This window comes from Papaver somniferum, chromosome 3 (genome assembly GCF_003573695.1).
Source record: "Papaver somniferum cultivar HN1 chromosome 3, ASM357369v1, whole genome shotgun sequence".
NCBI classification, from domain to species: domain Eukaryota; kingdom Viridiplantae; phylum Streptophyta; class Magnoliopsida; order Ranunculales; family Papaveraceae; genus Papaver; species Papaver somniferum.
The window spans coordinates 140,909,722-140,927,297 of NC_039360.1; the positions used below are offsets into that span (position 1 = coordinate 140,909,722).

General features: G+C 36.5%; 3 protein-coding genes across 3 annotated transcripts; 2 read left to right on the plus strand and 1 right to left on the minus strand.

The window, feature by feature from the left end:
- Positions 1-1,482: 1,482 nt before the first annotated feature.
- LOC113357544 (transcription factor GTE4-like) lies at positions 1,483-5,838 on the plus strand. The gene is made up of 5 exons (XM_026600984.1): positions 1,483-3,217; positions 3,303-3,348; positions 3,452-3,577; positions 3,696-3,767; positions 5,334-5,838. The coding sequence occupies exons 1-4, from the start codon at positions 1,721-1,723 to the stop codon at positions 3,731-3,733; spliced, it is 1,707 nt and encodes a 568-aa protein (XP_026456769.1). The 5' UTR covers positions 1,483-1,720; the 3' UTR covers positions 3,734-3,767; positions 5,334-5,838.
- Positions 5,839-6,595: 757 nt separating this feature from the next.
- Positions 6,596-8,889, plus strand: LOC113357545 (probable E3 ubiquitin-protein ligase BAH1-like 1). The gene is made up of 6 exons (XM_026600985.1): positions 6,596-6,818; positions 7,192-7,439; positions 7,524-7,778; positions 8,041-8,178; positions 8,304-8,362; positions 8,464-8,889. The coding sequence occupies exons 1-6, from the start codon at positions 6,635-6,637 to the stop codon at positions 8,567-8,569; spliced, it is 990 nt and encodes a 329-aa protein (XP_026456770.1). The 5' UTR covers positions 6,596-6,634; the 3' UTR covers positions 8,570-8,889.
- A 743-nt stretch (positions 8,890-9,632) lies between these two features.
- Positions 9,633-14,506, minus strand: LOC113357546 (ubiquitin-like-specific protease ESD4). Its single transcript, XM_026600986.1, has 9 exons — positions 13,384-14,506; positions 13,195-13,274; positions 13,003-13,096; positions 12,412-12,510; positions 11,938-12,030; positions 11,714-11,833; positions 11,374-11,477; positions 10,956-11,028; positions 9,633-10,055 (listed from the first exon to the last, which is right to left on the minus strand). Exons 1-9 carry the CDS (start codon positions 14,194-14,196, stop codon positions 9,993-9,995), a joined length of 1,539 nt encoding a protein of 512 aa, XP_026456771.1. The 5' UTR covers positions 14,197-14,506; the 3' UTR covers positions 9,633-9,992.
- Between the last annotated feature and the right edge of the window lie 3,070 nt (positions 14,507-17,576).

Genomic DNA, 17,576 nt, shown 5'->3' on the forward strand with positions numbered 1-17,576 from the left:
TCACCAGTATATGAGTTTTGTACTGGTGGATCATCGTCTTAGAAACCCCCCAAAAAAATGCATATAACTTTCTCATGATTTTCACCAGTATGCGAAATATGTACTGGTGGATCATTGTCTCATAAACAAAAATTACAAAGAAAACTGAAATAGAACACACATTCGCATACCTTTCTTCTTCGATGCTGATACTCCTTTATTGGTTTTTATGTTCACGTATTTTGGTTTTTCGTCTTGATGATCTTCAAAATCACCTTCTTCTGACCAAGAATCAATACTATATCTTCCTCTATTACTTATTCTTCTTGAATCTTTGTACCGATACTTCTCATCTTCTCCAATTTTCTGACCTAGATATGAAATTAATTTTTGTAGAATTAGTTTTGCTTTTTCTGAAATTTAGAATCTAGGTTTTTATGATTTGGATTTTTTTTTGTCTGAAAACATAATAGGGTTTTAGTTTTTGTGATTCTTCGATTGGATCACTTGATAATCTAATGGGAAATGGATTTCAGTGGTTTCGTTTTTCTGAAAATCTTTTAGTTTTTGTTTTGCAGGTGGTGTAGTTGAGAAGTGAAGAAAAGGTTGCTTCACACGTATCAGTAGTAGGGTACGGTGGTCATTTCCTTGTTTTAAACAATTATGGACCATAACATAAGTATATAATCCGGCTGGACACGATAATACATAACTATATAGGCCTTGGACTAACCAACAAATTTCCCAAAAAAAAGGTGAAAAAAAGAAATATTAACGTAAAATAGTGAAAGCCAAAAACGAAATAGTTTCTGTAAAGTGAAACAACAAACGGATACTCAATCTTCATGTGATTTACGTATGCTACAAAACTCATCAGATCTGATCAACTTTATACAGTAGCTAAGGGATATCGTTATTCCAAAGCGATATGGAAGACCATAGTAGTTCCATTTCGCTACAATTAATCTATAGCGTAGCGAAATCACCAACCACTGTGCTTGGCGTAATAAGTTCAAATAAAAAGAAATAAAAAAAGTCTAAGGAGAGTCTGAAAAACTAAAATTAAAGAAGATAAATAGTATATGAAACATACATTTTCAAAACCTCCAGCACTCTGCCCTTTCTCTTCCAAGCTTAAGTCCTTCACTTCTTTGGAAACCATTTCTTCTTCATTTAGAACTACTTCAGTTATCTCAATGGGAATTTGATTCTCTAGTTCATCATCTCAGCCTTATTTTCGGTAGCTTCCTTATTCTCGTCTAAAATAAATAACATAACATAAAAACAATGGTAAAATCACTGGGTAATGATACCAGTGATCTGAGTTCAAAACTCGCCATCACCAAATTCTTTTACCGATAAAAAAAAACATTTTGGAGATTAACCCAGTGGATAAGGGATGTCGAATTTTACTTCCTAATGACCTTACCAATATGAAAAAGAGTACTCCCCTTCAAAATTTTCATGTGCCCCAAAAAAAACGTTCATCTAAAATCTCCCGAAACCTATCCCTTTCCGTGTTCATTCCTTCAGCTGAAACTCGGAAGACTTTCTTCACTCGTCCACACCACCACCACCACCACTCTCACCACCACCGGTGGAATCTCAAAGCATCACACACTCCAGTAGCTCTCTCTCTTTTTCTAGATCCCTTTCAGGTCTTGAATTCATACTTTTCTTTCGGATCTTTGCTTCTTTGTGGTAAATTTTACCCAATTCAATTCAGTTCTGGTGACTATAAATGGCATCAAAATCGTTGAATCGAGGAAGCGGAGGTGATAGATCAAGTAAAGTATACTCAAGAAAATCACAGAACAACAACAAAATATCTAGTAAGAACCTTCGTCAACCTACATCTTCTTCATCTAAAAAAACCCTAGAAAAAAATAATCAGCAACCGCCTCAGTTATCTCGTTTCGATGCAGCAGCTTCAGACGATTCATCTAATCTGAACCGCCGGCAACTCAGTTCTCGTGGTGGTGCTGATACTGCTCCTCCTTCAATTTATACGTTTCCGTTGCAGTTAGAAAACCGTGTTATTATTAATGTTTCTACGAAATTGAAACAGGAATTAAGAGAGATTCGGAGGAAACTAATTACTGAACTTGATCAGGTACGTAATTTGGTTAAGAAGTTAGAAGCTAAAGAATCACAACTTTCTAGTGCTAGTAATAATTATAGTAATTCACAGCTTTCGAGTAATTATGTCGCTGATAATAGTGGTGGTGGTGGTAGTGTGAAAAGAGAGAAATTTAAAGCACCATTACCTCGACTGAGTGTTTCCTCGATGGAGGATAGTCAATTAACTGATAATAATGCACAAAAAGAAACTAACAAGAAAGCGAAATTGAATAGTGGTAAGAAGAGAAGTGGAGAAGGAAATGGAGGGTTTGGGTTGGACAACAATTCTAGTAAAGTTTTTAAGAATTGTAGTGATTTGCTTGCGAAATTGATGAAACACAAACACGGATGGGTATTCAATACACCAGTTGATGTTAAAGGTCTTGGTTTACGTGATTATTATGTGATTATTAAGAAACCAATGGATTTAGGAACGGTGAAAAACAAATTGAACAAGAATGGATATAAATCTCCTAGTGAATTTGCCGAAGATGTGAAATTGACATTTGATAACGCAATGACATATAATAGGAAAGGGCAAGATGTTCATATCATGGCTGAAGAGTTGTTGAAGATATTTGAAGACAAATGGGTGGGCATACAGGCTGAACTTAATCGTAAACCAAAGTCTATAATTGATCATGAAGTAGGTGTTCCTAAATCTAAATCTATTGGGAAAAGAAGTTTTTCTCCACCTCATCCTCCGGAAACGAAAAGGAACTTCGATAGATCAGAATCGCCTGTAGTTCCTGTTAATACCCAATTGAAACCTTCAGATGCTGTTGGTGCAGGTCGAATTTCAGCTCCAAAGAAGCCTAAGGCAAGTGATATCAACAAAAGAGAAATGACTTATGAGGAGAAGCAGAGACTTAGTACTAACCTACAGAGTTTGCCTTTGGATAAGCTTGATAATGTTGTCCAAATTATTAAAAATAGAAATTCATCGCTGCTCCACAATGACGATGAAATTGAAGTGGACATCGATAGTGTGGATACAGAAACTTTGTGGGAGCTGGATCGCTTTGTAACTAATTACAGAAAGGGTTTGGGTAAGAAGAGAAAAGCTGAAAATTCTGTTCAACCCATAAAAGAATCTGAGCAGATAGTTGAGGAAACGGTAATATTCTAGGCGCTATTATTTATTCATTTTTCTATTTCTTTTTACCGGTACGAGATTTTTGATCTGTTGGTTCATTCTGTAGAAGCCTGATCCTCCGACGGTAGAGCCGCCAAAGGATAAAGAAACAGGTAACAGTAGCAAAGTATTAAGGATCACCTCTAATTCTCCTGTTTGTCTTGTTGAATTGGTTAAGATCTAATAGTATTTTTGTATTATACTTGCAATCTACAGCTCTTGATATAAATGAAAAAGATATGTCTTCTTCATCTCCTGTTCAAGAAGAGAGGCGAGAGGAGGCTGCAACTAGATCAAGTAGCTCTAGTAGCTCTAGCAGCGACTCTGGATCCTCTTCAAGTGGTAAATTTGTCTATCCTCTATAGCTAGACAAGTTTATCACCATGTATTTTATATTTTTGATTAATCTGAGTTTATCTGCCTGATCCATTTTTTACTTGTCTTCATATGCATCATCCAGATTCAGACACCGATAGTTCCTCCGCATCAGATAGTTAGGCATTGACATAAGCGTTGCTTGGAATTGCTTCAGGTAATTCAATATCATTAGATTTGTGTGATTTACTTGTTTTAGGCAATTTTCTGTGATGTATCAAGTCCGAAATAGTGTCTCACCTTAGAGATTGTATTAGGCTTTCAGGTTAACGCATACTTGCAGCTCCTTATTGTCGCATGCTTTTGAGGTCTTTAATAGCAGTATGTGCTTTTCATGTGTTTGTGAGGTACTTAAGCATGTAGCACTAGAGAGTAGAGACACCATAAGGTCAAGGACATAGTCAGCAGTAGGATACATTGTGTTTCTTTTGGATGTTCTGATTTGTATTAGCTAGCGCCTAGCGGTAGCTGAGAGAAGGGAAACGCCTAAAGCACTACCTTTGGCTAGTATTTACTTAGTTAGGGGGCCTTCTGCGCTTTCCCAAGTAAGCATGAAGATTGCTATCATATCGGTAACTAGATTTCCTTGTCAGTGTTTGCTTTTAAGGCGTACTGAGTGCGTACACCTCAAAAACATATGCTTTATTTTATGATAGTCACATTTTAAAATCCAGTCCTAAGCTGAATATCTAGGGTAATTTGGATGCCTAATTTTGTGACAACATCTTGGTGTTGTTCTATTTAAATATCTGCAGTCTTAAGTTATGTAACATCGGTAAGGTCGTTGTTCTCTGACATGGTACCTGATAGTGATGAACCTAACAGTGCCTACAAATCAGCTAAATTTGTCATGATAAACCATAGTTATATCTTTCAATCTATTCGTGATTGTAACTTGTAAGCTGTATCTCTAAGCTGCAAGGACCATTAGAGGAGATGGACCACATGGTCAATAAAGATAAACAAATGTTCTATAGCCACTACCTGAGATCCTAAGATTTATATAGATCAAGATTTACTTGAAGAAATTGTTCAGGTATTCCACTATGTTCGTGCAGTGTTTTGGGCACGACAAATTTGTAGAAAAAAGCTTCATTGATGTGTTGTACTAATCGAGTTCCGATGTGTTTATTTCAGTAAGTTTTCTGCTATGATAATCACAGTACTAAAAAAATGATAGTTATAGACTTCATTGTTTTTGCAACTGCCAGTTTTTGCAACTGCCAGTTTTTGCAACTGCCAGTTTTTGCCCCGGATACAGTTAATTTCCCGTTAAATCCTATAGACATTGGTTTATGCACTTAATGACAGGAGCAGATGCGAATTTGCTTTTCCCGTATGATTGACAATCATTGATAAGAACTTGCCCAAATACCTAGACATTAGCATATGCACTCGATGACTGGAGCAAATGCAAACTTGCTATTCCCTTATGATTGACAAACGTTGATAAGAACCTACCATATATGTGGTTAATGAGAATCAACAACATTTAACCCAAGTTGTGGAAAAATAAGAGGAGAAACATTCCATCTTAGGAATTTTTTAGTCATGCATCACCATGATCCATGGATGTTATTTATGAATTTCAAAGGGCGCTTAAACTGTAGTTTGAAGGTGGGATACTATTTTCTTGTGCAAAATGATGACAAAGCTGATTCGAATTGCATCTGTGTTGTACATAACTTTAATCCATAATGTTCGCTCTGTTATGGTCCGACAGGTTACTGAAATGTGGATAGATGATGGCTGAAAATGTGGATAGATGATGGCTGAAATCTTGACGAAGCACACTGCTGCAGATCTGTGCTTTAGGGTTGTTAACAGGTCTGGGACTTTTGAAGCCTCATTTTTGACAAGTTTGAGACTTTTGAAGCCTCATTTTTGACAAGTTTGGGACTTTTGAAGCCTCAATATACATGGTGAGATCTGGTGCAATGGGTGTGTTGTATTTGTAGATTAGTTGGTCAAAACTCCAACCAATTTCCTGTATTTGTTTTCTGTATGAATATTTGTATAAAGTGTATTCTTCAAAAGGGAGTACAAGGCTGCCTATCCTAGGATAGATGTAAGAGGGTCAAGCTTGATAAAGATAATCAAGATGGGAGAGTAGTTGAGTTCAATAACATCCATCTAGATTGACATTAAGCACCCAGTGTTTGTATATGTATTGACACTGTAATGGTAACCACGTAGGTTAACGGAGATTTTCCTAGTTTGGCTCACAATATTCTTCCATTTGTATGAACAGTGACTGTTCTCTTTTCTTTTCTATTTTGATGCGTCTAGACTTGACCTGCTAATCCATGTGAAGGTAGCAGCTGCTCAAGAATGGCCTCAAGGCTATTTAATGTGAACTATGAGTGGCAAGGTGCTGCTGCGTCTGGGTTTAGTGTTGAGGTATTTGAGTTGTAGTCGACTACCATATGGTTACCGGAGGATGATGGTGGCTGCTGCAATGTTTGGTCTCATCTTTGTACATAAAATTTTGAATCGGCCATCTGAATAAAGCAGATGTTTACAGTTATGGGTGTATACAGTTATTCAAAGCATGCTTTGGGGGTCGTCACGAGTTCACTTGATTTTTTTCTGAGATCACATGTCGACAGAAACAAGCGGCCATAAAGTATGCTTCGTCAAATTGACATACGTGTCCCTAACTCACCCTCGACGTGACAAGTAATGAAGACAATAGATATCCGTTATCTATCCATCTGACCTGCAATGCATACGGAAAGCAAATCTTCTTTTTTTTTGACAATACCTAAAACAAGAAAACTAACGTAATCCTAAAATGATCCACATCGAATTTAAGTCCACCTCAATCTCTAACCATCGGTTTAGCTCGCAGATTTGAGATATCCTCAAAATCAATGGTGGATCAAACGTAAGGAAGATTATTTTATTATACTCTCCAGGTCCACTGTAGCATCACTCTTCATTATATTAACCCAATATCATTTGGAATTTTTCTCAAAAGGAAAAGAAAACAAGAACAAAAGCAATTTGAGAGAGAAAACAGAAATGAAGTTTTGTAAGAGATATCAAGAATACATGAAAGAACTGGAGAAAGATTTGCCCGGGGTTCAATTTAAGAAACACAAAAAGATCTTTAAAAAATGTAGAAGGAGACAATTCCCATCTCAGACTCATGAAAATGATGACAGAAAACAACAATCAATTTCTCATTGTCCTAACCATTGCTCTGGTAAGTAATATATAACTCTGAATTAAACATACCTTTGATTCAATATCTGGGACTGGTATTATTTGTGGATACTCTTGGATTTGTATGTATTTGAGAATAATCCGAGGATCCGGAGCGCAAAAGACGCACGTCATTTCTATAACTTGTTAGATGTTTTTGAGATGTCAATATTCCAATTCGCTTGATCACTTTAGTGTGAAAACATCATCTGCAGTCTAAAAAAAGACTCGCTCGTAGCACCTATTTGATGTTTGGGATCAATTGTGAACTCGGAGACTTTTCTGAGTAACGTTCTTTGATCTCATTCTTTTTACTGAGTTATTATTATTAGTACTTCTAATTGGGGTTTTTAATGAATGTTTTGATTCTGTAGTTTGTGATGGGACATTCTTTCCATCTCTCCACGATGAGATGTCTGCAATTGTGGGTTGTTTCAACCGGCGTGCACAGAAATTACTGCAAGTTCATCTATCTTCGGGTTTCAAAAAGTATTTTACATGGATTAAGAGAAAACTTGTGAAAGGGAATCATGTTGCTATGGTTGAAGAAGGCAAAGAGTTGGTTACTTATGCAATGATCAACGCCATTGCCATACGGAAAATTCTTAAAAAGTATGACAAGGTAAGTGTCTTTTATGGGTGAAATGAACCATGTAATTGTTCAGGTGACGATTTCTTATTTGGTTTGTTTATTGTCTTTATTCAGATTCATTACTCAAAGCAAGGGCAGGCATTTAAATCACAAGCGCAGAGTATGCATACTGAGATCCTTCAATCTCCATGGCTATGTGAGCTAATTGCCTTTCACATTAACTTGAAGGAAACCAAGAAAGACATGAGGAATCTACCCGGATTTTTTGAAGAATGTTTGGTCACTTTTGATGGTGGGAAGCCATCGCTCTCTTTTTCCTTGTTTGATTCTGTCAAACTTGATATCGACTTGACGTGTTCCATATGCTTGGTGAGTTCATTGGTCTATTTTTTCTCAGATTCCCACCATTCAAAATGAAAATAAAACTGTTTATGCGACAATCTGTGCACGACATTTTACGTTTTTGTCATCATTGCAAATTAGGATCCCATCATTTCTGTAAGTGATTGTAAAGTGATATCAAGTATTCTACAAAGAGAATCAAGATTTTATCGATGCTCATTTGAGACTGGTTATTACCAATCAAATCCACTACACACTGACCAAAATAGTTGGATTATGCTTGTATCAGGACACTGTATTCGATGTGGTTTCTCTTACGTGCAGTCATATATTCTGTCACATGTGTGCTTGCTCTGCCTCGTCAGTTACAATAGTGGATGGACTTAAAGCGGCGGATCCGAAAGCCAAATGCCCACTGTGCCGAGAGGTAAATTATGTTTCTGTTCCAAATTGTCCCATTGCCACATTTCATGCTATGTCGAATTAAGGTTAAACGTTACTTGGGGAAGCCGCATGTTTATATGATGCAAAAAATTTGAAATGGGATTACAGGAAGGAGTATTCGAAGGTGCTGTGCACTTGGAAGAACTTAATATCTTATTAAGTAGAAGGTACGCTTCATATATATGCCGTTACTGCGAACGCACTACCGCACTCGGTTCTAATTCCATTTGAAACACAACCTTTAAATTATTTCGGTTAATCTCTGCAGCTGTCCTGATTACTGGACCGAACGGCTTCAAACGGAAAGAAAAGAGAGAGTTCGTCAAGCAAAGGAACACTGGGAATCTCATTGTAGAGCTCTCATGGGAGTCTAGTGTACAGACTATTCGAATTGCCTCGTTTGTGATTCGCCATATTCTTTTGTATTCCTAGGATAAGAATTACCTCGTTTGTGATTCGTCATATTCTTTTGTATTCCTAGAGTAATCTGTCTAAAGGGTTAAGAACATGTTGCCAACTTAGGTTAAATCACTAGTTAGCTTATATGGTCCATCGTTCCTTTTCTCTTATTTTGTTTTCTTTTTGTTGCTTCATGTTGTTGGCGGGTGCATTTATCCGACAAAACAAAGCCTTGTATAATGTTTACAATAAGTGAGTATCTTAATGGAGTTGAGCAAGGTTGTTTTTCTTATAACTGCGGAATTGGTCAATGACTAAGAACTTAGTGAACCTAAAACCAGAAATATATGCAGTATAAAAGCTCAACTTCGATGGCTTGCCGTCTCTGCCGATCATAAGTTGTCGTATCAGTATCTGTCGACACTGATCCAAAATGCATGCTTTATCTATATTTCCTGTATCAGTTGGTAAAGCCGATCGATAAAATATGCTAAATAATACTAATATTTTATTTTATTTTTATGCAGAAACCAAATAATAACAACCGACTCTGGATAACTGTTGGTGGACTATCCAACCAGACTCCCGAAATATTAAACTTCTCGCTGAATTTTGCTAATTCATCAGCTAAATAATACTAATTATAAACATTATTTCATTAAATATCTTTCAAGATACCGGATAGGACACCGATACCTGATATGGCGAACCATGCTCCCACGGCATTGGTTGATTCTCATTATATCACGATGCAAAAGTCAACTTTTGTGCTATTAGTTGCTTCTTAATTCACCGGGTTACAAAAGTCCAACATCAGTTGATTCTCACATCTCCCATGATGCATGAGATTCTCTTTGTATCGCAAAAAAGGAGCTGACAAGTGACATTGCCATAGTTTTGAGCAAATGCGAAAATCTTCATTTTTTAGGTCACAGGTGGCCAATGCGTTCGTATTCCATATATATTCCAGATAAAATAAAAAAAGTCCAACACCCATATGGAAATGTTCTTAAGCAAATAACTGGTCAAGGTAAATGCTATAGAAACTTGGAAAAATCCAAAGCATAATTTGTCATTATAATACCCAGTTGTCTACAAAAGGCTTGCAATAAGCAGCAAATCTAATAATTAACTCCAAAACCAAACAAAATTGAGAACTTGTAACCTAAATGTCAGTGGCATGTAGGTCTCATTTCATTTGTTTTACATACAGCTCGAAATGCAGCCTACTGCGTCATTAATTATATCATTCTCGTCTTGACCACAAAAATAGGCTAGCCAAACACAAAAATAGAAGCAGCATCCTTATATTTTACTTGCATTGTTTATCTGCAGCAGCAAGTACAGTTTAATATTGAGTAGCCTCGTATATTATTCGGTCAGCTGATGTCTCATATTTCAATCAGCTTTCAACCTCAAAATTTCACTGGCTGTCCTACGCCGGAAGTAGGGCATGTGCTCCTGCAAAGTTGAGGATAGATCATTATAAGAAACTCATACTCACTAACCCACCAACATCTGAATTTATTACATAAAATTCCATAAATAGAAAACTCAATAAAGGAGAAAACAAGCTCAATAAAACTTTTTACAGTTGTATTTCTCAGACAAGACAGTGTTTGGATGTTTAAAACGATTAGCATCCCATGTTTGGCATGCTCTCTCGGAAATAGGTAAGCAGCAATGCCACGACAAGTCACAAGTACACAGAGAACAAAAGAACAGATGTAATACACCCCATGGCGTCATTTCTTAAGCTCTCATATCATATGCAACTGAAGCCTGATAGTGATTATACGGTACCTATTTTTTCAGTGTACGCTGAAGGTCGATTCTATTGCAGATCTTTCTATTACTTTGTTATGATCTTAATCAAGTGGCGCTTACCAAGCCAAAATTCAGAACTGCTTAAAATAGCAGCAGTATTCTACACAACAGTTGGTAAAAAGTGCCCAATTTCACTATTTTCAATGAGACATACTTCTACATCAACTAGGGAACCTAGATGAGGGTTGCCTAGGTTAGTTTTAAAAAGTAACTACACATCCGAGACATGTTTGACAAGTAGCCTTCCAAACAATTAGGAATAGGATACATAATAGAAGGGTGTTCATGAGGAATTCACGGGAAAGCCGTTGCAGTTTGGCCTTATCATCTTCCAATGTAAAAACTGTATCAGTATGCATCAGTATGCAAAGCCGTTGCGGTTTGGCTTTGCATCAGTATGCTGCCGACTTACCAACCACCTACACAGTCTTAGTAACTGCACGCTGGGATTTTGGTAATAAATATAACACAAAAGATTATAATAAAGTAAGAACGTTAACAACCGTTATATGTTTATCCAGTGATGTAACTTACCTGACTAAAACGAAGCCCAAGACCTCTGCTGTAAAAATCGGAGTATTTAATCATGAACATTCCACAATCCCACCTGTTGAATAAACCCCATGTAAATAAAACGGAAAGCACAATTAAGATATCAACAAATTAGGGGATGACGTTAGTTGCCACACCTTAACTCTTGTCAATTATGAATGCACAAACAAAAAGAGGCTTCTAAGAGCACAATAGCATTTTTAAAGATTTTAAGTGTGCTGTTCTAATAGATGAATTGCCTTGTGAAATGTTTTGAAAACTCTTCCTAATGTTCGTAACTTCTTAACACACCTGTCTTGTTAAGTCATTTCGCTACTAAAAAGTTAAAACTACTAAAGAAGACATTCCTTTACAACTTTCCGCAGGAATATTGCATTTTTTATCAGAAGAAACCACATACCCATTTTGTTGTTCAGGAAGATGTTTAACATATTCACGTGTCCAAGAGCTCACATCAATATCTTTTCCACTCTTATCCTTTACTTCGTCCACGAAATACCTAGCCTGACCAGCAATAACATTGACCACGCTGAAGGTATTAAAACTTTCAATTAAGACTAGTTATGAAATTGAATGGAATCCTGCTGAAGTACAATAAAAATGATTGAACTATTTTTTTATCCAAGATGTGCCAAAAGTACTTGATAATAGAACATAAAACAAAATTGGAACTTGCTGGAGTACAAGTTGCCCCACATTTTAAAAGAACAGAAAAATGTCACAATTGCTGCCAAACATACCAGATTTTCCAAGACTTCAGTATCGACGCCTTTAAGAGAATCAAGATATTGGAGCTTCTCTTCCTTCTTATTGATCACTGCTAAGCACCAGTGTATTTGTTGATGTATGGGGACAAATATCTGCAGAGCATTAATAAGTCATTACACTTACAAAACCTGTGACATAGAACAAGTTCATCAATAATCAAAATAGTATTCGGAGAGAAGTGAGGAAAACAGTATACTTTGTCACACTCAATAAGACCGTATCCGATCTTCCTTTGGGTAGTCCACCTCTTGACGGCTTTGTAGTCATATCCTGTCCTCCCACTAGCCAACTGAATTGGGACATTGGAGGATAACAGAAAAGCAGGGAAACAAGAGCTCATTGTCAATAAAGAGAACTCTTACAAAATTGAAGTCATCATAAAACCTAGACACTAGTGAAGAGGAACAAATCATGATGAGGATAACCTAACCTTCACAATTTCTATATACGATTTTTTTTTTGACAAAGAAAAATATTTGTAAGCAAATACATGGAGCAGGAATACTTCTCAAGGTATGTGATCAAAAAAGTGGTACTTAACATCAAGAAAGAAAGCATCACTTTTTATATTTAAAACACACAAAGTCCAGATAGTAGCAGAAGTAACAGGCCTAATGGGCAAACTTGGCGCTAACAACATCTGGAGGGTATATCAGTGCACAACTCATACCTTCTTATAAAAGAATGTGTTGAAGAAATGGCATTTCAGAAACTTTTTTGGTACTCGCCTCTCCCGCTCCTTCAGTAATTCCAGATAAACATTTATGACCTACAAAAAAAAGAAAAGATATGCATATCGAGGAGAAATTCGAATTGTTAATATCAGTGCCTTGTAGCATAAAGCAGCTTCTAAGACATGTGAAAACTAGGTAACAAAGCTTTTCCAAATTAGCCAACTGAGTGAGTGGGAGTTAATAGCGGTGTTTAAAAACGGCCCATGATAATGCTTTTCAAAACTGGTATTAGTGTAAGAAGGGTCATTTAAATACAAGAATTAGCCCTTTGATCATCTCCTTATAAAATTCCATTAAAGTGGCCATCAATTAAGTTTGTCAATGTGATGCTTAGTAACCTTCTCTGATACATAACATAATACCTTTGACGTCTAATTTCATATAATGACCTTCAGAGACTATCTTTATCATCCTAAAGATAGTTACAGCCATGGAACACAGTCTTCTTTTTCCTTCTTTAGTTTTTTTTCACTTTTTCTAAGAAGAAATAGAATACAATCGAAACTGATCAGTGGTCACTGACTTACCTCATCATTCAACCAACCACCTGGTGTCAAGCATCGTAGAAGTTCCCCAGTAATCTCAATATTAGAATTCTCATGTGCCACCAGAACTTTCCGCCTGTAATATAACGACTAAGTTAGGAACTCTTATTCCGCAAATAAATGCTATTTACTAGAGCCACTAACTGGAGTTCCATAAATTCAAACTAGTTATACCTTTTTAATGATGAAAAGGCAGCATCAACTTCCCTATCCTCCTCATCTGTAAGAGGTGTAAAAAGTCCTTCAACTACATCCTAAATACCATTGGCATTTAAAGAAAAAACAATGATAATGAGTATCGCAATGATAAAACCAATGACTGAAGCGCAATTCACAAAAGAGTAATTCAAAAACACATTTTACCTCTTCAGTTTTCTTTGAAGGTCTTGGGAAACCTGATAATCTTTTGTTCGCTAAATCAATTTGAAATCCCAAAGATTCCAACTTAGCATTCCTTTTCTCTGCTGATTTGTAAAGCGTTTTGTGCACAGGCACGCCCGCATATTCCGAATCTCGATCCACATACAAAGCTTCCAACATTTTACCAGTCTCATCAACTTTTGGTTCCTGATTGCTCACATCCGACACCATCGAAGACGACCCAACAGGATTATTAGCGAATTCTTCATATTTCTCAAACAAATATTTATGTCCACTAGTTTCAATAGGTTGTTGTTTCTGTTCAGAAATCACTGACCTTCCATCTACTACTTGAACAACTCCATCCTCTATTACCTCTACTTCATCAACATTCAAATCATCCTTAACTATATCCACCTCCCTCTCCTCCTTCTTCTTCTTACCCGAACCCCACACTTTTCTCTTCGCCTCTTCTAAGTGACTCAAAAAATTCCCCATTTCAGTATCTCTACCTATACTCCACGACAATGATGATAAAACCCTAGGTTTACGAACAGGGGCATGTACTGCTCTACCGAAACGCTTACTAGGTTCGGGATATCTACGAACTCTAGAAGCTATATTTGTTTTAGTTTCAACAACAACAAGAGAGGTCTCTGAACTAGTAATTTGCATAGATGAAAACCTAGGTTTTTTCAATACTTGAAAATCAATAACAGAACTTGGAGAAATTGGAGATTGAAAAGAATTTACGGCAGAATTTAAGTTGAGATAATCGTTACCACGCTTACGGTTATTGATAGTTAAGGCACCCATGGTGACAAATCTTCAGAAATTCGTGTTTGAATCTTCAATCTGAACGAAACCCTAAGAAAGAATACTCCCATTTAAGGTTTATCATTACAATTAGAACAAAATCAAGACCCCCCTTGACAAACCCTAAATGAATTTGAGTAATTTGAAGGATTGATTAAACCCTAGAAGATGATTATTTAGAGTGAAGAAGGAAATCCTAATTTGGAGAATCCGGAGATCGGGAGGGAAAAAGTAATGAGATTTTACAGAGACAACTCCCGCCTCGAGCAAAAGTTGGGCGTGATACTAAGAAGAAAGAGAGTGAAAAAATAAAATAAACCTACTATAGAATTATTTTTAAATGGCTAATCTCCTTTACACTTTATTTTTCTTTGAAGTCATTTACACCCAGGACAAGGTGAAAAGAAATAAAAATGCTCAAGAAAAAAGATTTTTGTTTTGTAGCTTAAAAAAAGAAGTGGGAACACAATTGTGGAATACTCTCACAAATTAGGAAGAGCAAAGGTCAAGTAAATTGACTATTCGGGGAAAAGGGGTGCATTTTGTCCAACTCTGCAACAAGGTATCAACCATGTGCGAGTCTGACTCAATATAACCCGTCCACTGAGTTTATCTGATTCATACCAAACCTGCCCTTCCTAGTCAGTTAGGTTAACTGTTCTGGTTAAGTTTTTTTAATGAGTTGGGCTTACTCTGATAGAAAATTGTGGTTTTAACTCTCTTATAGAAATCCAGTTTCTTCTTTCGAATTAGAGATACAAATTATATAGTTCCAACTCTCTCCAAGATGTTCGGGATAAATTTTGACTGTATTGGAGCCGTCACTAGTTGGTAAATTACACTAAATTGAAATTGAAGCTTTCAGAAAAAGAAACTACATAGAAACCGGTTTAGTTCATCACTTATCCACCGCCCAGTAAAAAAAAACTGGGAAAAACCTTTCAGAATCTATACATACTTAGAACATCATGAACAAAATACTCCTGGTCTCGTAATAACTGCACATCAAAGGAAAAACCCCAAGCTCAATTACCAGAAGAAATGCAACCTTGACCATAGTCATTAAGTGCCTAATAGTTGTCACGAACTGTCTAATAAGGGAGGGAATTACATCTGTTATTGAAGTGATTCCATTAAGTCTCCCCACAACCAGAGCCTCACCCTTAACATAGGGTATCAAAGCAACGATTACAAGATAGAAAAAGACCATATAAACAATAAATATGTAACCTAAGCAATAATGGCATCAGATAGCCGTGACCTAGCATCTACTCGTAGTTTTCCGACACCTTTTGAAACTAAATCTAGTCCAGTAGTAGTTGTATTCAAAGTTTCGGCAACCACTTCCAAAGCTTGAGAAAGCAAGCCATCTTCATGTGTTTCAGATGACAAATTTGTAACAACAGATAATGCAGCTGTGGAAAACATTGAGAACATGGGACTTGCAGTTGTGGAGAAAAACCAAGAAATATAGTAGAGAATGATTTGGCATATTGGAAAGGGGAGAAAGGTTACTACACCGAGGAATATCATATTGCATGCTAGAACCTGGACACGAACATAGCACATTTTTAGGATCAATTTAGAAATTGCAGAGCAGACTACAGAATAAACATATAAGAGAATGTATTAAAAAATTCCAAAGCACAATTGAGCAGTTTCAGGTATCCTGCAACTGGTTTGATAGTTGAAGTCCGAGAACTTAGTATGCATACCCGTATGCGTACCCGCTGAAAAGTTCAAGTCTGAGAATTCAACTGAGTTTGGTCACGTACGACAGTATGCATACCCGTTTGTATACTGGCGAACCCAGACCAAATCCGAAACTTTAAGTATGCGTACCCGTTTGCATACTTGAGTGGGTTAAGTTCTAAAATCGGTTTGTTCACGAACAAATACATTTATTTATTAAGGAATGCAATCTTTTGCAAACTGTGGCTATAATGTTCATGAATTGATTCAGGTGAATCAAAATCGATTTTGCTTCAACTGTGTCTTGTATACTTCTATGAGAATATAAACAATTGAACAACTCCATAACTAGTTTCATTTAAACTAGTTGCAATTAAGATGAACAAGGTTGATATGAAAGTGTTCATATGGCTAACTTCGGTTAACTATTGTTGAGCCAACTATGTGCACACGTTTAGGTACGGTTACTTATATCTAAATGAAGTCACATTTTATTTGTGTATAACAAGCTAAGTTCGATCTAACGGTTGAAAGATATTATCTTGACTCTAATCAGGTTTTCATCTAACAGTGAGTATTGAATGTTTTGTTACCAAGGTAGCATTGATTGCAAACCCTGATTTGAAGACTATATAAGGGAGAACTCTAGCAACTAGGAAACCCAATCCCACACCTCCTGTGTTATATTAGTTGCGACTAGAGTAGATTCTCCTTTAACCTATAGGTTTTTCCTAAAACCATTATAGGTTAACGACTTAAAGACTTCATTGGGATTTTGAAGCCAGACCCAACTATTTTCTCTGTAGTTGCGTGTTCTGATCTTACTTTGTTCTATCGTATTGAGTACTATCTTCTCTAAGATTTGCTCGAGATTTAATCTCCGATAGGTAAGATAAAAAGTAGTCACAAACATCTTCGTCTCATCGTTTGTGATTCCAAAATATCTTGTTTCGCTTCCATACGATTAAGATTATTGTGTGGTTATTGATATTACTAGGCTGTTCTTCAGGAATATAAGTCTGGTGTATCAATTAGTTCTTGTTCACCTTGATTTATCATAAGACAGAACAAAAACTCGTAGGTATTTTTTTGGGAGGCAGATTTATCTATTCAATAGACTTTTCTGTGTGAGACATATTTGTTTATCAAGTCTTTGACTTTGGGTCGTAGCAACTCCTTTGTTGTGGATGAGATCAGCTAAGGAAATCAAGTGCACAGAATCCGGTGTGGCTCAAGAGGCGTAAGGAACGCGACTATACCTTAATCTGTGTGAGATTGGTTATGGCTCAACTACATTCCAGTCCGAAGTTAACTTGTAGTATGCTAGAGCGTAGCGGCTTAATACAATGTGGTGTTCAAATCTGGACTAGGTCCCAGGGTTTTTTTGCATTTGCGGTTTCCTCGTTAACTGATGAGTGCCAAATATTGCATATTTTTATACCTTTTTATTGGAAATTAACTCATCTTTTGCGCTTTAGAATCATATATTATCCCAAATTATGTATTTCCTTTGTTTTCAAGAATAAATACTTGTACTAATTAATTTTGTGTTTTTAGGTACTAAACAAAGCTTGGATGAATTGCAAAGCCAAAACAACAGAGAATTGGTGATATTAGAAGAAGACAACAAAGCTCCCGATAGAAGGCAATGAAGAATGTTGTTTGCACCTCATCCGCGAGTGAAGAAT

Excerpts from the sequence above, each read along its gene's own strand:
- LOC113357544 (XM_026600984.1), top strand. The coding sequence starts at position 1,721 with ATGGCATCAAAATCGTTGAATCGAGGAAGCGGAGGTGATAGATCAAGT. Across the intron at positions 3,349-3,451 it reads GCCAAAGGATAAAGAAACAG|CTCTTGATATAAATGAAAAA; the intron begins GTAACAGTAGCA and ends TGCAATCTACAG. Across the intron at positions 3,578-3,695 it reads CTCTGGATCCTCTTCAAGTG|ATTCAGACACCGATAGTTCC; the intron begins GTAAATTTGTCT and ends TGCATCATCCAG.
- LOC113357545 (XM_026600985.1), top strand. The coding sequence starts at position 6,635 with ATGAAGTTTTGTAAGAGATATCAAGAATACATGAAAGAACTGGAGAAA. Across the intron at positions 7,440-7,523 it reads TTCTTAAAAAGTATGACAAG|ATTCATTACTCAAAGCAAGG; the intron begins GTAAGTGTCTTT and ends GTCTTTATTCAG. Across the intron at positions 7,779-8,040 it reads TGACGTGTTCCATATGCTTG|GACACTGTATTCGATGTGGT; the intron begins GTGAGTTCATTG and ends TGCTTGTATCAG.
- LOC113357546 (XM_026600986.1), bottom strand. The coding sequence starts at position 14,196 with ATGGGTGCCTTAACTATCAATAACCGTAAGCGTGGTAACGATTATCTC. Across the intron at positions 13,275-13,383 it reads CTTCAAAGAAAACTGAAGAG|GATGTAGTTGAAGGACTTTT; the intron begins GTAAAATGTGTT and ends AATGGTATTTAG. Across the intron at positions 11,834-11,937 it reads GTCTTATTGAGTGTGACAAA|ATATTTGTCCCCATACATCA; the intron begins GTATACTGTTTT and ends AATGCTCTGCAG.